The sequence below is a fragment of the Magallana gigas genome, chromosome 1 (genome assembly GCF_963853765.1).
Source record: "Magallana gigas chromosome 1, xbMagGiga1.1, whole genome shotgun sequence".
Lineage (NCBI taxonomy): Eukaryota > Metazoa > Mollusca > Bivalvia > Ostreida > Ostreidae > Magallana > Magallana gigas.
The window spans coordinates 41173161-41200420 of NC_088853.1; the positions used below are offsets into that span (position 1 = coordinate 41173161).

Sequence of the window (27260 nt, forward strand, 5' to 3'; positions counted from 1 at the left end):
AACAAATGAACAAATCGTCCGAGGAAATAGCCAATTTGTTCGAACAAATATGATTTATTTAATTCTTTATCTTGCCTTTTCACGCCGCCTTATGGAATATATTTAATTTTTTTTAAATCCAAAACTTGATTTTAAAAAATGCCATCCCTATCCATTAAAAATGTAGATATGGCGTGAAATAGATGAAGTACTGTGCTCGAGTATATTATCATCTCGATTTTTTGTTGGAATAATCGACAATATAAACGTTTTAAGTTTACTATGATTAAAGGAAAACCCGACAACTATTAATGAAATTGGTAAATTCATGTGTATGAACATTCATCTATAATAGTATTGTATTGACCCCTCCTGCCCTAAAATATATCTACAGATAAAATATAAAGCCTTATACACAGTGGCTCGCTCTGACTCAGTCCGCTAAACTTGGAATGTCAGACACAGAGATGATTAAACCGATAATGACAGTTCGCAAGCGATAGCCATCAGCAACGGTCACTTGTGTATAAGCCATGTGGTCAAACGCTCGTGTGATGTCGCTCTGAGCACTTCCATCTGATGCTTGAAGCAACTGATGTCGGATAAGATTACAAAAGGGTGTAAACCTGTGGTGCGGACAAAATTGAATAACTTCGAGACAAAAATGATTTGGTCAGTTAGAATTCACAGGGCATTTGAGCATTCATTACGGGTGTAAACTTTGAAGCAACTAGTGGACAGTATATACTTGTGATTTTTTTTTGTTCCCTTTTGAAGTGTTTCAAAGGTAAGATATTTTAAAGAATATAACAGTATAGAGAAAGATAAAAAAAAATGTTATAAAATTTCCTTTAACAAATTCTGTTCATATTCTTACTGAAGGTGCGTGCATCATCAACAATTTTATTTTGGAACCTTAAACGAGTTAAAAGAAAAACTCGTATTTTAATAATAATAATTTTTTTTTATCACATGTGGATGTAACAGGTTCAGTGATGTAATTTTAGTGTTGCAAAAACTTTTTTTTTAATTTTTAATATGAAAATGTATTTTTATAGGAGGCAGAACAACGCGTAATTGTAAGAATGATTTGCACTAAACAGCTATTTTTTTCTTATCTAAAGCTGTACATGTATTTTGGAAATCTTTAAGCAGGGGGAAATACTTTAAAAACAAGTGATGGATGGCCTTTAATCAATATTTTTATGTAAATAATTGCTAGATATTTTAATAGCTTCAAGGCTTATTTATAGCAAGAAAACGAATTCTTCATTCCCCTGAAATATATTAGTAACAATTCACACAGACTCGCAGTGTACAAATCTATTATTGTCTCCATTTGTGTATTCCATCATGTTTTCTGCCGCCTTGTAATATCTAAAACCTGACACGGGGAATGACAAATCCCGAATGTGACAAGAACAGAATAGAACATGATGGCCGGTGATTATGCGACTGTTAATATTGACATCTTTTATACGTTTTATGACTGGCGTAGTGTAACACACATGTAAAGAACACATAACGAAGCAGATTTTATACTTTGGGCGAAATAATGCTATACTTTTTATCGCATCGTGGTAAAAGAATTGGGGATCTGAGGTCAATTTTCTTTAGTTTGCTTGTTCTGGTGTATTCCACAAATATGATAACTATGAACTTATACGACAGAGATTGAACGATTAATCTTAATCAGACTTTATGTAATATCCATTGGATTTTTTTCTTTTTTTTTTTTACATTTTTCATAAAATTGTTAGATAATAATATAAAGAAATAATTTAAATCTTAGTGATTTATTTCAGGCCAGTTTTGTTTTCCTAAAATATTCAGTTGAGGCTTTTTACCGAATTTTTCTTCACACAAAATATAAAAGACGCCTTTATTCTAATTCCATGAAATAATGTTGCGTAAAATGAAAACTGCGAAAGTTAATATTCCGTTAACTAAGCATTTTCTAATGAACCGTGAAAAAAGGCAGAGATAATACCGAAACGATTCAGGCGATTCAGATCTCGCAAGATTACGCTACCCCGTGAACACCTATCGGAATATCTCGGACATTAACCCACACCCTTCGGCGTTTTACCCTGTCTGGTTTTAAAAAGTCTTGAAAGTTGTTACATGAATGTGTTTTCATCTCGAGATACAATAGTTGTGTAATCTGAATCCGTTATCAGTTGAGTTGGCAATCCAAATTATGTCTTTCTTGTCTGAAGATTGCTGAAGAGTGTTAAGCCATCTGCTCAAAAAGTGGCTACTAATTTTAATGTTTTGGAGGAGTGTCGGTTTATAATCATTATTTAGTTCTATACGTTTAGAGTCATCTTTCTAAATTAAAAGTTCAAAGCGAGAGAATCACGTTAGGCATTCGGGAAAAACAAAAATAACAAAGATGCATTGTATTTTTATATATAAAAAAACCCACTAAAACACCATTATTCCTTTTTTTAATTTCATTAATGTTCGTCTTATCGTAAAATGCGCGACAAATAATAAAAAATGCATTTCAAATTTTAATAATTTTTATAATATCTTATCCTAATTTTTTTTAAAGATTTAAATAAAGCTTGGTTCACTTCCAAATGAGTTGTCTGAAATCATTTCTTAGTGAACAAACTATAGGCCTTTAACAATATTTATTCCGTCTAGAGATTTCATAATTCCAACCACTGTGACGTCATTCACCATACTGTCCCATCACCGATTCCGTAACAAATCTCGTTCGGTCTGGACTATATCAGTCATGGCCGCCAAAGACATTTATAGCAAAATGTCGGGACTCGTACGGTATCAAGCATAAAAAACATTCAGAGTTTATGAAGTCGCAATTTGTTTGAGCTTGTTTGACCTATATGTTTCATCAAGTTTATTAACTCCATGATTTACGAATGTGAAAATGTGTATCCTCATTGAACAAGAAACACGCTATGTTTAGTACGATGTTTGACCTAGAATTCAAATTTAAGGAGGTTTGATGGTCACCAAATTATTCATAAGACTTTCCTTGAAGTATTTAGAGATGTTTTTTTTCTAAAGTAATAAACTATTGTTATAAAAAATAAAAACCTGTTTTAGATTTATATTTTGAGAATTTTCCTATATCTTTATTCAGAGCTCTTATTATAAAGAAGACAAAAACAGTCTAAAAATGACCACGACTGTTCAGCCCCCTTAAAGCTTTCCCTCAACCTGTAATGATTTCTCTTGCGCAGAGAAACTCAACAGTTCTGTTTGCCATAGGCTAGTGTAAACATAAATTGTGATTTTAATAAAAGAAAATTTAGGTTAGACTCTAAAAAAAATGAATATTTTGGTGTTGTATTAAAAGTTTATCTATTACGAGGTGCTAAAACTTCAAGCTACAATGAGTATATAATTATATATTGTTAAGGTTAATTTTTTAAATAAATAGATTTTATAAAAAAGTTTACAATGCACCATAATTATAAAATTTTAAAGCAAAATGTAAATAAAATGTACAGGAAAAAATCAATTTATTTAAACGACCAATGTTTCTTTTTTGACATTACGAAGCAAGCTTGCATATTTTACGGAAGATGTGTGTTATTGACCATGCTCAATATACACAAACATTGTAAATATAGACAAGGGGGGAACCGAGCGAATTCACGGGACAGGGGACAGGGAGCATGGTCGAGAGGGGTCTGGATGGGTGGTGGGGGTTGTCTGGTAGTCTTCTGTATACGGCGTGGGTGTTTGTTTGATGTAGGTAGTTAATTGTGTGTCCAATCATGTACCTAGCACCTGTAAAAACCTGAAATCTCACGTCCGTCATTAGTGTTCATACCTAACCAATGTGATTCTCTGCAATATAAAAAAGAAAAGACAAAGGAAATCATCAAGTTAGCTGTCAAGCTAAAGATGGCTTTTATCTTTTTTGCCGCCAATGTCCTGTATGGGAATTTTTGCATTTGTATATGACACTTTCTTTCATAATTCTATCGAAAAATATTAAAACATATTTCAGGTGGTCGGTTTATAGATTTCAATCTTTTAAAGATAATATACATGTATCTAAGTGCTTAAACATTTAGCTAATTATTGTGTGTTTACGGAGATGTAGTTTCTCTTCAATAGCATTTAAAAAAAAAAAAAACTAAGCGGAAAATGTTTTGATAAAATATGCATTACATAGATATTATTTCGAGCCCGATCATAATGGTTTTTCTCGAGCCCGAACATATCAGACATAATACATGTAAAGCATTGATGACTGACATTGCTTAAAATATACGACCTGCATTCCATCCATATTTAATAATTGTTCTGCCATCACTTATCGCGTCAAGTTACACGAATAGTTGTATCTCGTTGCATAATTAATTATAGTCCACGGTCAAATGGAGGGGTCAGTCAGATTTTTCAGTCACGCTTGATTAAACCTGTATGTCAGGGTTAATGATCCGTATCGACTTTCTGCGATTTATGAGTTTTGATGTTTTGACCAAATCATATTCATATTAATAACCGCTTTGTCCCGAAGAAAGATTGCTTACTTTCAAACATTATGGAACGGAAATTAATGGATTTTTCATTCAAGGCCAAACGTTGATATTTTAATCCGTAAGTTTTTATTTCTTCTTTTGATTGAAGGTTTGCTTTTTCATTCATTGGTTTTTATCAAATGATCAATACATTGATTAATAGGTGTGTAAACACATGTTCGTCTGTCATGTAAGTCAATGGATAAATGGTGGTCATTGCTTTAGTTGGTTACATCTACTATTTCCGAGTTTCCAATTATTTTCACTTTCACTTTTTACTTTTAAATAGTGCCACTGTAATGGTGTCATTTTGATATAGTTGCTTAAAATGACAACTTCTTAAAAAGATTTCTGAACATAAGAACATATATCAAACGTATTTCAGATGTATTTGAAATGATTTGACATCAACTAAGGCAATGTTTTACTCAATTATGTTGATTATAAATGTTTACCTTTTTAGTAAGTCAGAATCATTAAAGTAGTGTATAAAAAAAATTGACAACTTATTTAGTGGTAAAATAGTACAGTAATGAGATTTTAATATGTGATTTAATTTTGTTTATCTAACATTATTCAACAGTTTTATTTTTAGATATTTATTAAAATAAAGCGTTAACATGATGTGTACAGATTTTACTCTTGGAAGATCTGACTTCACAGGAACAGATGCTTGCACTTTCAATATCTTTTTAATTTTTTTGGTATATATTATACATTAGAATTAACACTTTAAGACAATGAGGGATACTTGGTAGCATTTCCATTTTGTTTTTCTTGTTGTAAATTTTGTTGCATTTTTCATTGAGTTATTTTTTTTCTTACAAATGGTTTATAGTTGTTTTTGTTGTCACTTAGGTTATAAGCAGTGTTGTTTTATGTATTTACAGCCACCATATTGGACAACGATAGTACATTGTTTATCATATCGTCCGTGTTTCATAGATTTTTGCTTGTTAAAGGTTGTGTGGCTAAATTGATTACTAGTAATTTTATTGACATGATTTCATTACTTTAATAAGGTAGAGTATGATTTTTTACACATAATTTCTGAACCAAAACATAACCCTTAAAACCCAACAACCCTGCTCTCCACCAGCAACCCCCCCCCCCCAAAAAAAAAAAAAAAAAAAAAAAAAATTAAATAAAAAAATAAAAACAACCTCCTCCACCAAACCTTCTTCCCCACCCAGAATGCCAACCATTTGAAAAACTAAAGTTTGTCAATGTCATCCTTTTTAATAACAAATGTCAATAGTTTTATTCTGAACATAAAGAATAATTTATGGGTACTTGGTCATGTATATAATCATAATGAACGATATGTTGTTATGGGGTCTGACAATATTTGCTCATAAGTAAATAATTTATTCCCACAAAACCATGGAAATCACTATACAGAGAACTTACACCTTAATCTGTATTACCCTAGTGGTCAAAGCTAGATGGCCTTTAAATGTCGACGACTTACGCATGCAATCTGTTTTATGTTTGCACAAAATAGCGCTATACCCATCGATATTGCAACCGCATTCATTTGACCGTGACATAAAACGCATTGGTGAACCAGATGTACCTAGCTCCGAAGTCTCGAGAGACTTGTCGTCTAACCACCGAACTCACGCGTAACTACCCATCATGCATTGTGTGAACTTTAAGTTTTACCTTCTGGCTTTTTTTTCTATATAGGAATATCTGATTAGGAGCGGTCGCGAGCGTATTTTTATCTTACTTTTGAGAACCTATAGATCTCGCCTGTGGCAAAACAGATATAGATAAATGATAGATCTATTCACCTCAGTAAACAGATATTTCGTAAAATGTCAATGATTATTTTCAAACTCCTTCCCTCCCATTTTTCTGAGCTCCTGGTTTTGTTTTTTGTTTTTTTGCTTTCAATAACTTTAAAAATGAAACCACTGTACTGAGTAATTTAAACAAATTAGAATTCACGTACGAAAGAACTACACTAAGTTAATTAACTCATTAATTAAAATTGGTCTGAAATTATCACGTTATATTTTTTTCTATTCTTATATGGATTATTTAAAAACGGGAGATCACATCTTTAGAAATAAGATTGTTGATTTGCTGATTTTGAGTTGACTTTTTATACATGACTTTATTTTTGTGTTTAACTAGTTTTGTTATCTTCTTTTAAGGTATTTTGAATTCTAAATAAAACAATAGCGCAAACATGTTTATACACGAAGTTCACACAGTTAAATATAATGTTTTGGATTGATATTGCAACACAAATCTGATGATATTGCATCATTTCAGTTGTTTCAAAAATGATCTATATTTAAGTTCATTCATCATATTATTCGACTATCTAATTATTTACATATCTAGAAAAATTGCCAGTTTACAAAAGAAGGAGCATTTCAAACACAATATTATGAAACTTTATTTGTTTTCTATTTCCATTTTAAAAAAAAATCTTATATTGCTTTTTGATTTTTTTATCGATGAGATCCGCCCTTCGTTATCCATAATTATATTGCTGCATTCATTTTGCTGTTTAGATCCGCCCTTCTTTATCCATTATATGTGTGCATACATTTTACTATTTTGCTGTTTAGATCCGCCCGTTTTTATCCATTATATGTTTGCATTCATTTTGTTGCTTAGGTCCGCCCGTCTTTATCCATTATATCTGTGCATTATTTTTGTTATTTAGATCCGCCCGTCTTCATCATGGTCCAGTGGCGGTCCTCATGGCTCCAGACTCTTGGCAGTCTGTTCGTCTTCATACAGATCATCTATTTATCATCATCCCAACGTAAGTATTGTGTTAGAAGTACCGAATAAATGAGTTTCATATTGACATTTCTTTTATCCACTCTTTCTCTATCGCCCACTCTCTCATTCTCTACTTTTCTCTTCAAAATCACGAATGCCTATTTTACTAGAGAGTTAAAAATTTTGAAAGAGAGAGAGAGAGAGAGAGAGAGAGAGAGAGAGAGAGAGAGAGAGAGAGAGAGAGAGAGAGAGAGAGAGAGAGAAAGAGAGAGAGAAAGAGCGAAAGAGAGAGAGAAGTGAAGGGCATAATTATTAATCTTTTTCTCCTTTCTTTTTAATATGGTTCTTAACAAAATGAAAAAAAAATGCTATAGAGAAAAAAAATTCGAGAGGTTGAAATAATGTTACTAAAAACTTCTTTAGAATGTTAGTTCATACAATTTTCATATTTTTTTTTTATTTAACCGCAATCCATCCATATATATATATATATATATATATATATATATATATATATATATATATATATATATATATATATATATATATATATATATATATTTTTTATCATTTTTTCAGAACTAAACTGTAGAGTCCCATCCGATATAGTGTTCGTTCTGGACGGCTCTGAGAGCCTCAAAGATGAAGACTTTAAAAGCATGAAAAAGTTTGTGAACAATCTCCTGTTAAGTTACCCCGTGGAGGAAAACTTTACAAGAATCGGTGTCATTGTTTTCGGGACATACCCAGCAGACACCATTAGGCTTGGATCCACCTACAACAAATATCTTTTGGCGGCAAGAATCGAGAATCTTGCGCATCCGAAATCCGGAACCGGAACTGCTCGAGCTTTAGAGGCTATGCGACAGATGTTCCAAACAGAGAGTTGTAAGTAACTGTTTAATCTTTTAGTTGCTAGTTGTAACTAGTGATATCTCCTTATTTTTCGTTAAATTCATAAATTTGTTTCTTAAATTATTTCTCTCTAGCAGGGAATTCTTTATCCTAATATTGGTATTTTTTAAATTGAATAATTTCCAAATTAATCTTTTTTAACTCAAATGCTCGTTCCTGATTATTCCAAAACATATGCCAATCATGACTTGAAAGTTAGTTTTTTTTTTGAAATGTTTTTTTTTTTCATCATAAACCGTTCCACACGCCAGATGATGCAAGTAAAACGATATCAAGAATTTAATACTGCCATATTAATATTTGAAATACTGTTATACAAGAATTTTTGTTGTCAAAAATTTGATTAAAAAAAAAAATATATTTCGATATCCTCATGCGTATCACAATTTGATGGTATGAATGAGGTATGCTAGAGAAGGCGCAGTAGATCTAGAATATTTAGATTACTTTTATTTGACCACAGTTATCACTCTTTTCAACTGTGTTTTTCAGCGCGTCCATTCGTCCATCGGGTGGGTGTGGTCATTACGGACGGCCGTTCCGCTTCACCAGAGCAGACCAAGGCCCAGGCGGAGCTAGCCCGGGCGGAGGGCATTACTCTAATGGCGATCGGATTCGGATCCAACATCTTCCAGTAGGTCCAATTGTATAAGGAGGGGGAGGGGGTTATGTTTATCAGTTACTTTACTGTGGCCAAAAAAACCCACCAGTCTAATGTTCTATTCTTATGCACAATTGTATGTTATCAAAATTTAATCATTAGTATGAATGAATGACAGTATGGAGTTTGTTCCCCCTCTCTCTCTCTCTCTCTCTCTCTCTCTCTCTCTCTCTCTCTCTCTCTCTCTCTCTCTCTCTCTCTCTCTCTCTCTCATCATACCGATTTTTCATCCTCTGAACACATGCATAATTTATATTTGTTTCATTATATGATTACAGAGCTGAGTTGGAGACTATTGCCACGGCCTCCAATGTCTTCATGTCGAATTCTTTCAACGACTCCCTGTTAGAGGTGGACAACGCATTACGTCCCTTGGTTTGTGATGGTAAATATCAGTTGTTTATCGTGATCATATGACAATCAAATCTATTAAATCATCTTCTAATTATTTTTATGCTAGATGATTTGATATACACGAAAGAGGAAACTCACTAGTCGCCTTCACGCAGGCCTCGCTTTTAAACTATTTTGTTCTGATTCTGATCAGAGACTCGCGAACAATATGTATACATGTACATGTATATCCTGTGAAAAATTATTTTAAAATAAGTATTCAATAAGGTACACATGTATTTGCAAATACAGATGGTATCTAAATATAAGTTATTATGATTTGTTCTATAGACTTTATCAAAATAATTTTAAACCCGGAAAAAATTCAATCATATATACATGTATTTGGGGGAATAATGGTTATTTCAGAAATTACAATTTGAAATTAACATATCAACTAGAAGATTGTGGTTCAAGATAACGGTCTATTTTCTTACCCAATATAAATCTTGCACCGAAATCTCGTCTTTAAAGAGGTTTTCAGATTTGATAAGAAACAAAACATTTTAAATCGAAAAACATAATGAAGATTCCATTTAAAACATAAATGTTTATTTACTAAATTCACGTTATTATGTGGACTGAGAGCATTACCATCAGCGTAACGAATAAATAGGTTTCTTAAGCGAACTTAACTGTGCACAAATTTCTTGATGCAAACTATCAGTGAAAATTCGATTGTAGTTGATGGCCTTTAGCTCGAAACGGTCACACCTTTTAACATATTATTTTTTAATTTGTCTTGCAGCGCCCCCCGTGATTATTTTATCTGGCGGCTCCACCGTTCTTCTGGGCGGAAGTATAGTCCTAACAGCCACCATTAGCACCACCTCCGCCGTCACATCCATGAAATGGCAGAAGTTGTCCGTTAACGGGGTCGCTACTGATATAGACATTTCCTCGGCGTCCGGGAAATACAGCGGAAGTACTGTGTCAACTCTAAACCCCAGGCTCGTTATCAACAACGCTAACTATAACGATGGCGCCGTCTATCGGCTTGTTGTTTCAAATGCAGCAGGGGAGACAACCAGCAATGGACTCAGTCTTAGCATAGTTGGTAAATAAAAAAACTAAATACATACCATTATTTGTTAAAATTAAATTATTTAAGATGTACAGGTTCCTCTATTATAATTCATTTTCACTTTAAGGCTTCAAGAAAATGTCTATAGTCTATCTTTATTTTGTCATAAAATTAAAAAAAAATGCATTGGAAAACAGTTAGAACTTCACAATTTACGTATTATAAATTATTTTGCAAGAACTCCCAAGCATTACGATCAGCGGAAATTCCATCGTGGGATTCGGAAGCAGGGTCAGCCTTTCCGCCATTATCTCCAGCACAATCCAAATTTCCTCTGTCAGATGGCAGAAGGTGTACAGCAATGGCGCCGCTTACGACATCAACGTCGTCGGCACTTCCGGCAAATACACCGGAAGTTCCAACTCTATCACAAATCCAGTGTTGGTGATTAATGGCGTCGATTTCACGGATGAGACTAATTACCAGTTAGTAGTGACTACGCCTCTCGGAGAAGTGACTAGCAACCAGATAAACCTCATAGTGACAGGAGGTATAATTTTTTGCCTTTAAAAAAAAATTCCATATAGATGTCTATAATGTGCGGTTATTTGAGTGCTGATATGCTGCATTTTAACAATGCATTGATTTACAACGAAAGAAATATGATGCCAAAAGATGTTTATATGTCTAATATATAGAAAATTATAAATTAAACTTTTCATTTTGAAACCACAATTACACAATTTAACAATTGCTAGTTACACTTTTTTTAATGCTTTTTCCTTTTTAATTAACAATGATTTCAAAAATACAATATGTAATTTTTTGGAATACATGCATTAGGTTATATATTTTTTATTAATATAAACGATCTGCTTCTGTATTGTTCCAGGGCCCACAAATGCACCCACAACCCCTGGTTTGCCACTCACAACGGACAGAATCAACTCAATTCCTCGTATGTATTGTTTTTGTTCCATTTTCAAAATCGCGTTCTAAAATTTTTCTTATACAAAAAACGTCGAAGAAAACCCCTTATGCTAGACCTATCAGGATAAATACAGAAAAAATTCAGAGAATAATAATTACAAGGCAATTTTTTTTCAGTTGAAAAATTATGAATAGCAAAAACATTTAAAAATTAAAGATAAAATGTCAAAAAAATTGTTCCATTTCACATATTTTACTTGTTGGAATCGTTTTATTAGCCGAGCTGTGCCCTAATTGTATCATCGGCCGAAACTGGGGCTACAAATCCGTTCCTGGAGATTGTACCAAGTTTGTTCAAATGTTGCCCGACGCCGACGGAAATGCTCTTGAGTTCACACATGTGTGCCCCTGGGGTCAGTTCTGGAATTTGAATCACCTGACCTGCCAGCCTTCCCACGAAGTCTACTGTGCAGATAGTGAGTAAAATGCTGAAATATGGATTTCAAATTAAAAATGATTATGAATAATCACCAAGCATTTTGAATAACTTCACCAAGATACATGGACACTATGTGAAGAATAAAATTGAAATCTATTGATAATAAGGGGCTATAAATATTTTAAAATATCTTCTTTAATGTTTTAGGATTTTTTTCCCGCGATTTGTTATATATTTAAAGTATTTTAAGAATTCTAAACTCAACAAACATTCGTACTTCAAACGAATAAAACGCATTTTGAAAAAAAAAAACTTTAAAACAAGAATAACTAAAACACTTTAAGACCTGAAAAGTCAATTTTTTGCATTTTCATATTTTTCAATTCATATTTTATAGATCCTTGCGCTGGAAAACTCGCTGGAACTTTAGCCATGACCGGATTCTGCAGCGCCTTCTGGGCATGCCTGAACGGAACTGCTGTAGCTTCCTGTTGTCCCACAAACAGCAGAGCTTACGTCCAGGGGGTAGGCTGCACCACTGACCCCTCCTGTCTGTCGGAGTGTCCCCCGAAAGATAACAGGATTGTGTCTCCAACCGGTAAGTATCTTTCTTTTAGTTCTTTATTTTTTTTCTTCCCTTTTTGTTTTCAAATGTGCCAAATTACATAATTAAGATCAAACTCCCATTATATGCAAAATGTAGGTTTTATTAGCAAAATTATGGATTTGTGCATTTGGAGTCCCATATTTTATTGGTGGAATGTTTAATATTAAAAAATAATACCAGCAGGACTTTAAATTAGCTATAAATCAGCATCACGAAAAGCGCATAAGTATTGTTACTGCTTTTCGATTTTGAAAACGAGCTAGTGTTTGAGCGTTCAGTTAGAGCGTAAACTAAGAAACAAATTATATAATTAAAATAAATGTGAACGTGTGAAATCCAGTGAGTCTTTCGCCATTATTTTTTCACGTGACATTGCATATCGTTTGCAGTATCTACAATAGACGTATTGAGTTGATGGGGAGTAATAAATCGGTCGTTTAAAGAAAAAGTGTTTATTAATTAAGTGAAAACAAATCATATATATATGTATCTATAATCTCTGACTGAAGTAATAAAATGTAGCCATTCGTAGAAAATAAAGAGTTCACGTATCATGATTTTATTTTATTTGTTTTTTTTTTATTTTTCGAGTAAAATTCAAATAAACTGGTTTTTGGTGTTCTAATAAACATTGAAAAAAGATATGTAACACTGTTTTAAAATTAATGCTTTATATTTGTTTTTTTAATAACTATTTTTAGCTTCCTTCATCGTATAACGTTCAAAATACACTGTAACTTCAATATACATGTATCAAGCGATTTCCTTAAAACAAAATAGTGTACAGTCTTGTTTTGTCGGACCTATCTGCACTTACATAAATGACACGTACGTGTATTTGGCATTTCCTCAATAAATATGGCCGCAACAAGCCATATCACGTGATTTACTGCAGACAGACACACATAGCACGGTCATTATGGATAAAAGACCACCGATATATTTATTGTCAAGCTAAACTCGTTTGTAGGACTAGAATATTATGTATATGCTTCTTTTACAAATATAGAACAATATTATGCTAATTCCGTAAGGGGATCTCTCTTTTTGACGTTAATCAGTTTTGATCCTTGATTGGCATACATGTGTTTCTTTAGTTGTGTAGGGGCTCAAGTTTTTTGCGTTATACAGTTTTGATCATATGAGTAAAGTATGTGATTGGCATATATCATATTGTAATGATGACAAATTCTAGCAGGTAGAAATATGCTTATTGTTCTTCAGCAGTAAAATACTACAGTATTTCTTTTGCGAATGAAAAACGATATCAATGTTCCTCTAGTTTCACATTTCAATTAATAGAAACCACAATAAATCAAATAATAAAAAAATCGTTTTACTATTCTTTCGATCTGTTTTTGAAAAATAATAATCGAAGTACATCAGCTGATCATAAAACAAATACATCGGTAGAAAAATATAAATGTATAATGGTTCATTTTCTGTTTAGTTTGCACCAACTTCGCCGATTTGACTGACGAAAAGAAGTTTATTCAGATGGCGCCCGCTGGCAATGTCTCTATGCACTGTCCATTGGGAACGGCCTTCGTGGCGGCGGACTGTGGTTGTACAAAACTCATTGAAATTCTGCCATCCTCAAACCTTGACGGTAAGAAATATTGACATTTGTTATTTTTTCATTTAGAGAATGTATTATTGCAAACAAAGATGTGCAACGTCTCTACAGGGCGCAAAACCCTTACGAAAGAGCCTTATCCATCTAAAAAAAACTAGTTTAAAATAACTTTCTGTGTTTTCAAAGAAACCTTATTAAAATAATGATATGATTTACCCATTTCTTGCGTTCTTTATATTTTGTATTGCAACGTTATTATTAAATAAGAAAACATTTTATATTATCAAAAATGAAATTGAAACTGATATTTAATGTACTAAAGTGATGAAAAATACTCTCAGCAAACCGATCAGTTTTCTGAATTTTGTATTGTGTTATTATTGATAAAACTGGAATATTTTGTTACAATTTCAATTTTGTTTATTTGAAATGTCATTTAGAATGTAAACCGGAAGTCATCATGACCTTCGACGATCCGGCCAGCCCGTACAAGGATTCTTCCACCAACCACATTACCGTCACGTACGAATACGTCGACGTCGACCCGTCTCTAAAAATGGCCAGATTCAATGGATCCGGAATGATCAACCTGTACCGGTTCTCCAACGCCGATTTCCAACAGAGCCTCGTTATCAGGCTTGAGTTTCAGGATCAGCCAGGTGGCGCTGAACAGCAGGCGTTGGTGACAAACTGTATCTTCTCCTACCAAGAAGAGGCCACCATTTCTATGATCGTCGATAAAAAGATCAGCGCTGTTATTTTCGGCCTGGAAACCACAGACGCTAAGGCCGAGTTCATTGTTCCCTACACGGTAGGTGTAAGCTTTACCGGCGATATGAACCTTTATCTTATTTGCCTAAATACCAGCAAGTAGTTAAATGTTTTTCCCTTCAAATTTATTTTTTTTCAACAGATTTTGATACACTTTATATAAAAAAAAAACAAAAAACAAAACAAAGATACATCATTATAAATTTCAAAAAAAGTATATATCTAATGTCATGGAGTGCAATCCTTAAAATTCAATAAAAGGTATAATTCATGTCAAAACCTTTAACAATGTTATTTCTCAAACAGAAAGGTGCTGTGAATAAGGTAATCTTCGTATATAACGGAGAGCAAGCAGTGGCGGTCATCAACAACGTCAAAGCAAATGTAGGACTTACAGGTAAGGCATTAAAACTACGGGTGATACATTCCGGAAATAAACAACGGTGTTACAAAGTTCACCGGGAATTGAACTTTTTTGGTCAGGTGATCAAATTGTTTGACTTTGTTGGCAGGTGATACAAGTCCTGTGGCACCTGAAGGGCTTTCAAATTTTGTAATATCACCTTTTAAACATAACGATTTTTATGGCATTAACAAATCTTTTATAAAGGCAACAAACCGAATTAGATTGCAATTGATTCCAAAGCGTGGCAAACTAAAAACAATGGTATATCATATTTGTTTCTTGGTGAGCAGTAAGAAATAATTAATATAGTTTGATTGGAACGAAAAAGAAAATCGTGTGACAAAATCCTTAAGAGAAGTGGTTATAAAATGTATACACTTCGTACAAATAATGGAAGGGTACTTTAACGTGTGCTTATTTTTTTACAGGAAAGATCCTCCGTAGACAGAGTGGTATTGTAATTGGAGCAGGAAGTCAGCTCGGCCACTTCAATGGTTATGTGGACAATGTAAGTACTTATTCTATATACTGTAATATCATTTAAATTCGTGGGGACTATTTTCGTTGATTGTTGGATTTTGCTTTTCGTTGGGATTTTTTTTCGTGGATGCGTCGGTTTTCATTTTCGGTATAAAAACTTATTCTTTCAAAATTTTTCTTCGTGAAGGATGCAGATATATGTTGAGGGCATCCAAGAATATCACGTAAACTGAGCCACTACGAATTCTGATAATTCCATAGTACTTTAACCGCTCTGAAATGGGAATGAAATGTCTTCATAAGAGTTATTTTTTTCATTTTAAAAAACAAGTATATGAATAAAAACATAAACAAAAATATTTTATTTTATTAATTTGATCTTGTTTATGCTGTCATTTAAATTGCTCTTTTAATTTTAAAAAGAAGCTTAATGAATTATTAACTATTTTATTAAATAAGAAGTCAAAACATTTTTCCCAAAATCTGCACTATTATAAGTCCGTAATTCCAAGCATCATTTAAAATGCAAATTACGTAATGTAACATCTTGAAAATCATGTAATAAAAGAACTTTTTTCTTTTGCTTTCAGTTTGAGCTGTTTATGTGTCTTCCAACCGAAGTTGAGCAATATCTTCAGAACTGACTAGCTCCTATTATATATTAGATGCAGTATAAGGAAAGTGTTCTAGAAGATAACGTCATTGTGTTTGTGTTAAGAATTACCTATGACGTCATTGTATTGCCTCTTATAAGGACGAGAATCTGTTTTTGTAAATCCAAAAAACCCACATGTATATGACACTACAAAGTAAGCATATTAATGCGAGCTTTCAGTCTCAATATTTACTTTGGATTTATGTCTTTTGTACTTTGTTGTTTTAATTGGTAGATTGTATCGAAATAAGTACGGTACTCTTATGAATAATTTCTTTTTAAAAAAGGACTTTGTGTCCCTGTTTTTTTTTATTATATGTGTATAATATTTCTTTTAAAAAATGTGTTATTCAGCTATGTGACAACAAATTAAAAATTACATATCATCTCTCTTGTTAGAAATAAAGTCTATTAGAAAACAAATATTTTTGTTGGTATATTAATACTTGCAAGATGTTGTTTAGTCTAAATTTCAATTGCAAAACTCTTTTCAAATATGTGTAATAGCAACTTTTTTATCAAAAGTTTAAGTTTTCACCATTGTAAGATGTTATTTAAGAAATTAAGCTGTAGCGTCACATTAAAAACGTCCCAATACAATTAAAGTGTACGATAATTTATTTCAGTCAAGTCAACCAATCAAGCCCAATGTTTTTTGTCATATATGAGGAAAAAAAGAAAATAACGTGTTACATATATTACCTCGTTCTTATTACTAAACTGATTTGGCGGCAAGCACCACTAGAAACGTGGCAAACATTACATCTAAGGACGATTAAATGATAATAAAAACCTGACATAACCTGCCTATATACAACAGAGCTTTATTCGATGTTCAGTAAATTGTGATATAAAGGTATTTAGGCTCTTTAAAATAAAACAAAATACCGTCTGTTCTTTTATTAAAACGCTTTTAATGTTTAATTAGTTTGACATTTATTTGCAAAGCATTTTTTTGATAATTGTATAATCTTTTAACACTGATTCGAATAACTGCAAAATATTATACTTACAATCATGTAAAAATTTAATTTAAAAGCAATCACAGTGATCACGTGTATTACGTATTGGTTTAAATTGATAGCCTATCATGAAAAATACACAATACAGCGACAGTTTTCATGTTTTTAAAAGTTTAAATATAGAAAATTGCCCTGCATAAATTGATGCAATATAATTGAATTTTACTGACTTTGCATTCTATTTATCCCTTTCCGCAAAAAGATGTTTTCGTAATAAAACGAAAAATGGCTGAATGTTATGAGGGCAATAGACATAATCCTTTATGAAAGCGCTTCTTACTATTTTTTTTCATTAATGTAAATATTAATTCGTTCAAAAATTCATAGGCATTAGAAACCAAACATATATACTATCATATATTTATACGAACTACAAACCTAAGGATGGAAATTATCCATTTGCATTATGATAAAGATTTGCAAGATGAATGTTCCCGCGAGAAAAATGTATATATCATACTACTAAAGTCATGTCTTGGAAAGTTCAAACTTTGCAATATATTGAAGGATCGACATACATATATATAATAAATAAAAAACCCAGGGACTGGAATATGTTACATTATTGTACAACGGATAGTCTATATCATTGTACAAATACTACGTGTAATGAACTTGAAGTAAAGCAATTTTTTTTCTTTATTACTGTAGAAGCACATCAAAATTCCGCTGTTTTTAAACCAAATCAAATTTCGTTGGCATTTAATTATGTCATATTGTAATATTGTAAAAAAAACCAAAACAAACAAATAAACAAACACCAACCAACCCCCCAACCCAGAAACGGACAGAATCATGGTTCATGTTTTCACTTACTCACTAATCATTTTTTTTTTTGAATTAAATTAGCAAATAAGTGCACGTTTCTTCAGAAAATATGAAAACCTCTGCTATACAATAATACTCTTGTTTCAAATGGTTCAGAAATACAATTTATTTTCTATTTGAAAACAATATCACCCATTTAGCAATTGCATGTGCAGCCACGTATAGTTGATTTCCTAGTTTGGCAATTACTAATTTTTCCGCTCGGCACCCTAGATTGAAAAAAAATGAACTGTTATAAATTTGAAGATTTTGCTATACCATATCATTTTTGTCACTTATTTGACGTGAAATAATATCGTTGTATATATTTTTACTCAAATACTAGTCATTACTTACACACTTAACGTTCACGTAGTCATCACTTGTCCCAACTTCCCGGCTGAATATCATTTTTGAAAGATCATCTGAGGAAAGAAACCCGCAAAATATCAAAATAACTGAAAATATTTATTACATGTAGTTATGGAAAACAAATATTCTTAAGCAAAGCAGGAAGTAGAAACTCTTTCAAACTAAAGGTTTGACAATACGTTTCCCCTTGTTTAAGTAGAACAGCTATATACTAACAAATCGAGTACATATTTAAAATATGTGCTTTCTATTAAGATTCAGATCTGACAAGACCGCAATATACATCTTCAATACAAAAAATACCTATAACTTACATGGAAGAATAGATTGAACCCTGTTCTTCTCAGAACTCATAGACAGCTTTCCTGTGTCGCATGGAAAATGTTCTCCACGAGGAAGGGACTTAAAAAGAGAAAAAATAAACTTGAATATTTCGTACAATTAAGCATTTGTTAATCAGAGTCTGCAATTTTGAGGGATTTCTTTGTTTAACGAATAAAGATGCTACTTGCATGATAACTGATAAACGAAATAGTTATATGAAGGAAACATGAAAATGAATGCATTACAGAAATTGATATGAAATATACAACAGGCAATTTTTCTTTCAGAATGAATGATGACGAGGGATTCTGTAGTCTGCGAAAATTTCATAATCAAAGGCTCGAAATAACTTTTTTTTCATTTGCACTTACTGCAAGATCTTTTTTAAGTCTATCAGAATTGTCATTTCCCTTGTCAATTTTAACAGATCCAATGTCATTTAGCAGAATATCAGCTAGAAATTGCTCATAGACATTTCTGTTTTCCATAGGAAGTTCCTTTTTTATTTTTTCATAGACATTTTCATCAATCTCATTATATTGAGATTTCTTCAGGTCCATGTATGTTTTAGGCATATGTGATGTGTTTTCCGACGAAGTGTTAGAACCTTAAATATAGTAATGTTAAGGTAATGTTAAAAAAAGTAATTAGATTTATAAAACCTTTTTTTCATCATTTAACCTTTCAGTAAAGTAAATTTTATAATTATTTGTTTACTTATTAGAAAAATGTTTAAATACAATCAATATAAAAATTACCGACCATTATAAAAGGATGTTATAACAAAAATCAGATTGTTAAAGAATGTAAATTCACCTTTTGAAGCAGATCTTCCTGGTGTTATGCATCGACAAATGGTGATGTTGTTCCTATGTTAATTGTTGAAAATAATACTACATCAAACATAGTAAAATACTATTGTGAATTCTGTGCTACACAATAAGATCTTTGATTTAAAAAATCATCAAACTCAATTGATCAAGAACAGGACACAAGCAGGGGTGATACAATAATGCTTACATTTGAACGATATGAGCAACATTTGCAATATAAAGCAGTACTTCTTCTGTTGATTTTAAAAACCAGGAATTAAAAAGTTGGTTTAAAAAAAAATTGAAATTTTAGAAATACGCTCCCTTTTTAGTTGCCACACATTATAGTAAAATTATAATACGCTACTGTGATATAAACTCACACAGATTATTTAAATTATTTAAATTCTATACATCTATAAAAGAGGACATCAAATAACAAAGTGTTATTCCATTAATCTAATGGAATCTAATCTAGACCATCGGATTGCAGTTTCCAACGGATGTTTTGATATTGTAAAATCGGACAGAAAATTCGCAATTACTAATCAAATGTATCATTGAAAATGGTTGCGTGCTTTACGAGAATACCAATGCATATACTAACCTTTTATATATAATGGCAACAACAGTTATTATTGCTATTACGAGGAACACTCCAATTGTCACTCCAATAGCAGTGGAGGTTCCCTCAATTATTTCTTCAATGTTCTGTTAAATATTTCAAATCTTTTAGGACTAAAATATATCAGGATATACATGTACTTTCTTCTATAACAATTTGATTTAATGCAAACAACTGGACGATATTAAATTTAAACAAGTTGCTTTATCCATACGTTTACATGTAGTACATCTGTTTATATATCAGCTAAAGATGATTGAACAAATATGTTCCCTCTAGAAATATTTTATGATACCAATGCAGTTGACTGAAGTAAATGAATTTTTAAAATCTAACTACAATATTTTATTTTAAGATTGTATGATTTTATTTAATATATTCAAGTTGCTCTGACTTTTTAATCAACAAGACATCATTAGGATGTCATTGTACCGCTCCAATATGTTTCAAGAGAGAAATAAAGTTAGACATAAGAACGAGTTGAAAAAAGGCTTCTCTTTATAGTTGTTCATTTGTCTTTTAGTTCAATGTTTTATTATCAAAAATAAGCATTAAGATGCTCAATATCATACTGTTAGACACGCTCCATTTCTTGAATCACATGCTTGGTTGAAACAATAAGTACTACACGTCAAGTTGCAATTAGGTCCATAGTTAGTTCGAGCACAAGCTACAAAATAAATAAAAACAAAAATAAGCTCAATTATTTAAATATCAGCATTTTTTTACAACTCTTATTTACAATGGATTCAGTCTTGTTCGGTCATTGATAGCTTTTTAGAATGATTGTTAACATATGGCGGATTTTATAATTTTCGCAAATAAAATTTAAAACAGAATAATAAAATTGAAAAAAAATGAAGAGTTTTGATGTTATTGATTTCTTGTTTTCATTCAAACTATTATCCAGAAATACTGTGGAATCATTAGAATTTTCGTGGATTTCGTTTGTACCTCTCACCCACGAATAAACATCCTCCACGAAGTAATGAATTAGGGTAATAAAGTAATATTTCCTTTGTAGGTTTTAGAGAATACACGAAATAACGTCCCCACGAACCTGTAAAATAATCAACGAAAATTGACCCCCACGAAATCTAATGATTCTACAGTAGTTTTGATAAAAAGAAATTTTACGTAAATTGACATTAAAGAAATTATTTGAATATCATGCTTAAATATTCTATTGAAATCTATATGGAATAAAACTCGAATCGAAGTCAATAGTTATTTCACTTTTGTTACAGTAGAGTCCCTCGTATCCAGGGTCACATTCCTTAGGACACGCCCCCGTCTTCTTGTCACATGGCTTCCCTTTATGGCAGTGACCACAAGTACTACTACAATTTGTTCCAAATGTTCCGTCATCACATCCTACCAAAATGTAAATCATACTCTTTTATCAGTTAGGAAAAGTTAAAAAACTTTTTATATCATTTTTACCAATAATAAAAAAATAATATAACTAAATAAATATTTTTTTAAAAATTAAATTTACCTATCTAAGAGCATCATTTCGCTGAAAATATCTTTATTTTTTTATTTTTTTTTTAATTTTTTTTTCTTATAGAAAGAAGCCATTGAACATCAATGTCTTACTTGTCAATATCAATTTGCACATTTTCAATTATCATTAATAATTTCAAAAGGCGTAACACATTTATTTAAATAAGAATCATCTTGAAACCTTCTCAATCAAATGCAGAAAATTCAAGAAACTTAAGCGTTCTATCGATTGAATTGATAATTAACAATAGGCCCATGGGCCACATCGCTCACCTGAACAGCAGTTCCTTGTAACATTACATTTCGTAGCATATGCTTTTTCTATTTTAAACATTGAACCCCTTTCTGGGGACCCAGTTATGGTCCGAGGTTTATGGTTGGCTTTAACAACATAAATAGTAACATAGGAATTAAAATGTGTAGCACTGCGGTGGGACCGCACGTACACAACCTGAAAAAGAAGAGAAGAGTTCCACTTCAAGAGGAATAACTCTCAGACTATACAGAACATCAAGAAAGATAACTCTTGGTTCCACTACATTAGAGTTTACACAATTTGAGGATCCTTGCAAAGTAATCTCACAAACTGTAGCATTATAGTTCTCGAGAAAAACTTTTTAAAAACATTTTCAATATATTTTTCTATGTTAAACTTTGAACCCCTCTTGGGGCCACAGTATTAGTCCAGTGCTAAAGTTTTAATTATTTGGAATCTACATTATTTAAGGATGCTTGCATAGTTATCTCACAAGCTGAAGCATTATAGTTCCCTAGAAAAAGATTTTTCAACATTTTCCCTCTATATTTCTATGCTAATTTAAACTTTGAACACCTCTTGGGGCCCCAGTATTAGATTGAGGTCACGGCTTTTTTAATTTCGAATCTACACTATTTGAGGGTGCTTACGTAGTTATCTGACAAATTGATGCATTGTAGTTCTCGAAAAGAAGATTTTTAAACATTTTCCATATATACCGGTACTTCTACATTTAACTTTAAACTCATCTTGGGTCCCTAGTATTAGTCCAAGGGTCACTATTTTAAAACTGTCGAACCTTCATTATCCAAGGTTGTATGCATGATAGTAATCTCACAAATTGAAGCATTGTAGTTCTCGAGAAGAAAATTTTTTAACATGTTACCTTTATATTTCTATAATAAACTTTGACCCCATCTTGGGGCCCCAGTATTGGTCTGGGGTCACGATTTTACCAATTAGGAATCTACATAAGCGAAGGATGCATGCATAGAAATTCCACAAACTAAAACATTGTAGTTCTTGAGAAGAAAATTTTGAAACTTTTCCTTTATGTTTTTTAAAATGTTTAAATTTTGAACCCCTCTTGGTGCCCATCAATTGTCCGGGAGTTACAATTTTTTGAATCTACATTATTTAAGGATGTACATGTATGCATAGTAATATCCAAAACAGTTGCACTATAGTTCTTGAGAAGAAGATTTTAAAACATTTTCCTATACATGTTAAAATCTAAACCCCTACTGGGGCCCCAATTTTTGTTCGGGGGTCACGATTTTTACAATCTTCACTATATATACAACCTTTTGTGTATGTATTGGCATTTTTGGTGAAGTGGTTCTTGAGAAGAAATTTTTTTAAACATTTTTCATATGTAGTTCTATGTTAAACTTTGAACCCCGCCTGGGGCCCCAGTTTTGGTCTGAGGGTCACGATTTTTACAATTTAGAATCTTCATTATACATTCAAGCTTTTGTGTAAATATTGGCATTTCTGGAGCAGTGGTTCTTGAGAAAAAGATTTTTTAAACATTTTCCTATGTATTTCTATGTTAAACTTTGAACCCCGCCTGGGGCCCCAGTTTTGGTCCAAGGGTCACGATTTTTACAATTTAGAATCTTCACTATATATACAAGCTTTTGTGTAAATATTGGCATTTCTGGTGCAGTGGTTCTTGAGAAGAAGATTTTTTAAACATTTTCCTATGTATTTCTATGTTAAACTTTGAACCCCGCCTGGGGCCCCAGTTTTGGTCCGAGGGTCACGATTTTTACAATTTAGAATCTTCACTATATATACAAGTTTTTTGTGTAAATATTGGCATTTCTGGTGCAGTGGTTCTTGAGAAGAAGGTTTTTTAAACATTTTCCTATGTATTTCTATGTTAAACTTTGAACCCCGCCTGGGGCCCCAGTTTTAGTCTGAGGGTCACAATTTTTACAATTTAGAATCTTCACTATATATACAAGTTTTTGTGTAAATATTGGCATTTCTGGTGCAGTGGTTCTTGAGAAGAAAATTTTTTAAACATTTTCCATATGTAGTTCTATGTTAAACTTTGAACCCCGCCTGGGGCCCCAGTTTTGGTCCGAGGGTCACGATTTTAACAATTTAGAATCTTCACTATATATACAAGCTTTTGTGTAAATATTGGCATTTCTGGTGCAGTGGTTCTTGAGAAGAAGATTTTTTAAACATTTTCCTATGTATTTCTATGTTAAACTTTGAACCCCGCCTGGGGCCCCAGTTTTGGTCTGAGGGTCACAATTTTTACAATTTAGAATCTTCACTATATATACAAGCTTTTGTGTAAATATTGGCATTTCTGGTGCAGTGGTTCTTGAGAAGAAGATTTTTAAAGACATGCACCCTATACTTACTGTTTCGCAATTATCTCCCTTTTGAAAAGGGCTGTGCCCTTTATTTTAACAATTTATAATCCCCTTTCCATAAGGATGCTTTGTACCAAATTTGGTTAAATTTGGCCCAGTGGTTTTTGAGAAGAAGTTGAAAATGTGAAAAGTTTACAGACGGACGGACGAGCAGACAGACAGACAGACAGCCAGACAGACAGACGGACGGACGGACGGACGACGGACAACGGGTGATCAGAAAAGCTCACTTGAACCTTCGGTTCAGGTGAGCTAATAAAAACAATTTGAAAATCAGAATGACAGATAGTAAGTGTTTTAAATAAAGTGCACGTACGTTCATTACACATAGGGGGCTTCCACCCCTCTAAACAACCCCCAATACACACACCAGTCTCTCTGTCACAGGTCATAGATATGTAACAATTTTTACTGCAGGTTTGCAAACAGTTTCTTCCGTATGACGCTGGAGGACATTCTAAATGAATTCCCCCCCAAAAAAAAAAAAAAAAAAAATGCCTCTATCGACTGAACACCATTTCAAACCTGTTTATACACCAAATCTTATCCTCAAGAAACTAATTTTTAACTAACTAGGTTAATTGCGTAAGCTTTTTATAACAGAGTGCGAGTGAATGTTCATTTCTTGCTTTAAAAATACTTTAATGTGAAGAAAGGTAGTAAATTTTGTCTATGTTTATTTTCTCGACAATATACCTGTTTTACAGCTGGCTGAGAAATACCCAGCCTTACATCCATTGGGACAAGCCCCGTTGACATGGTGACACTGTTCTCCATTCCGACAATGTCCACATTTCTCTGAACAGTCAGCGCCATATATGTTGTTCTGACAAGCTGTTGAACAAAACAATTTGAGTAAAGTTATTGGAAAAACCCACATGGTGGTGCTTTTTGTAAAAAATAAAATACATGTAGATTATAAATTGACAATTAAACAGAGAGAAATAAACGTAAATTTTCGGATTATCTAACTTATCTGGCTTATCTAAAACATGACATTACTTTGAATCAAAGCAATATTAAAATAATCTTATTTTTTGTAATACATTTTTAATTTTACTTTTCACTTTTCATTATTAATAAAGCATAGAAGTTTTAAATTTAAATGTTCATGTATGATAGCTAAAATACATACGTTGTTCACACAACGGTCCCTGATACCCAGCTATACACCCAAAACAATGGCCAGTCTCTATGTGGCAGCGACGGTATTTACAAATAGATGAACACATCTGGGAACAATTCTCTCCGAAGTAGTAAGAAGTAGGACAACCTATGAACATACTTGATGTAGTGCAGCAACATTAAAATGTTTATATTCTATTGGAAAAGCAATATGTTACATTTAATAAGAAGTAAAATTCTTCTTGTCAGAAAGTCATACTCAATTGGCACGCACACACATGCATATGAATGAAACTAAATTTCTCATTAATTTAATCACATTTTGTTTCAAAATATTGTTGTGACTATTCGAACATTTATGCCATAATCGAAAACGAAATGCAAACATTATAAGTCAAAGGTAAAAGAGGGACCGTCAAACATCTAGCATACGGTTTTTCATCTCATATAGAATTCAGCGTCTGACGCGGGCGGAAACGCACAAGACAACGAGTGCATTTAAGCTATAGAGATCAGACCTTTTTCATTCCCATTTTTATGTAGAGGATATTAACACATTGCTTTTCCCGTAACATTTAAGCACTGGTGGATACCTCTGATTTAAATGCATTCTTAACTTCAAATATATGATATTAGTCAAATTTAGCCCCCATAATATGCTATTTTTAAAATGATTCATGTAGATTAATTTGTTGTGTTATTTTATAAAAGAGTTGACATAATTATGTTTTTCACCTATTTATTCAATTTATATGCACTCACTAGAAGTATATGACGTCAGAAGTGACGCCATTCTTATAATTCAACCAGAATAAGTCAAAAATTGACATTTTTCTTATCTTTTTTCGAATAGGAAATATAGAGGGACTCTTTGAACAGGAACGATTTTTTTGTCATTTATAAGTATTGGAGAGATACATGTACATCTTTGGTGAAAACATTTTGTTTGTTCAAGCAGTCGCGGATCGCTCAATGTTTCTTAAAAGAAGACTGCTTCAAAACAAGCCGTTTTATGGTAAAAATTAGAAAATGGCGGGAAAAGGTAAACTTTATGATGTCATATTTTTAAATTGTGGGCACAAAAATCCAAAAGTACATTTTGAAAAAACTTCAAATGTATATTTGTACAAATAAAGGAAAGAATTACAGTAACATGACAATGTTCATTTAAGGGGGCCATTTTAGAATTAAACCATATATAGTCATATATAGTATATATCTTTAACAAATGAGGATTTTCAAATGCCTATAGACAACTTAAATCCGCATTATTTCGTGGAAACAGCATCAATATTGCAATTTGTCAATCCTGAATTGATAAACACTACCTAGGCTGATTCCGACCCCAAAAAATAATTATATGGTCAAAATTTCGTTTTAGTTCTTTTTCATAATTGTCAAAAACTAAGAGTATGATTATCTTTGTTGTGAATATCTGTACAATTGAACTGACAATCACTTTATATCTTAAAAACTGTAAGGGAAGTTTTCCGGACAAATAGGGTAATAGTGTACTCTAGATATATGCAACATTTAAAAAAGTGATTAAGTTCAATAGCTGGTATTTTTCTCAAATTTTATCAAAATTGAAATTCAAAGTAATATGAACATCTTGATAATAAAATAACTGATCTGGAAAACAGGTCTTATCTTAAAAGCTCATTGCAATAAACTAAACATCAAAATACAAGACTATGCAGCAAAAAGAAATGATTATGGTCAAGATATGGTTTATGAACGGTGCCAATATATTTATAAAAATAAAAATATGATTGATTTCAATGATACTTCATTACAATAGTTTTGTTTGATAAGGTGTATCGGAGCTGAATATTTTGTAAAGATAATTAAAAAAAAACCAAACATTTTTTAAACTGATCTTTTCTATGTAGTATAAATGTAATGAGTAAAAAATCTCGGTGCTATGAC

The 27260-nt window shown here is 32.2% G+C and overlaps 2 protein-coding genes across 3 annotated transcripts; one reads left to right on the plus strand and one right to left on the minus strand.

Moving 5' to 3' along the window:
• Positions 1-494: 494 nt before the first annotated feature.
• LOC105344097 (uncharacterized) lies at positions 495-16504 on the plus strand. 2 transcript variants are annotated; one of them, XM_066067232.1, is made up of 15 exons: positions 495-766; positions 7171-7272; positions 7812-8120; positions 8640-8781; positions 9087-9193; positions 9950-10258; positions 10464-10775; positions 11118-11183; positions 11434-11631; positions 11992-12192; positions 13652-13810; positions 14218-14588; positions 14855-14945; positions 15383-15462; positions 16025-16504. In XM_066067232.1, exons 2-15 carry the CDS (start codon positions 7188-7190, stop codon positions 16076-16078), a joined length of 2484 nt encoding a protein of 827 aa, XP_065923304.1. In that variant the 5' UTR covers positions 495-766; positions 7171-7187; the 3' UTR covers positions 16079-16504. The 2 variants fall into 2 exon arrangements, with proteins under 2 accessions (XP_065923304.1, XP_065923306.1); XM_066067234.1 differs by lacking the exon at positions 495-766 and adding an exon at positions 4419-4566.
• Positions 16505-18065: 1561 nt separating this feature from the next.
• LOC109620674 (uncharacterized) lies at positions 18066-25034 on the minus strand. The gene is made up of 10 exons (XM_034463153.2): positions 24903-25034; positions 24523-24663; positions 21288-21425; positions 20624-20721; positions 20034-20137; positions 19431-19483; positions 18986-19221; positions 18605-18692; positions 18276-18343; positions 18066-18148 (listed from the first exon to the last, which is right to left on the minus strand). Exons 2-10 carry the CDS (start codon positions 24596-24598, stop codon positions 18128-18130), a joined length of 882 nt encoding a protein of 293 aa, XP_034319044.2. The 5' UTR covers positions 24599-24663; positions 24903-25034; the 3' UTR covers positions 18066-18127.
• Positions 25035-27260: the final 2226 nt, after the last annotated feature.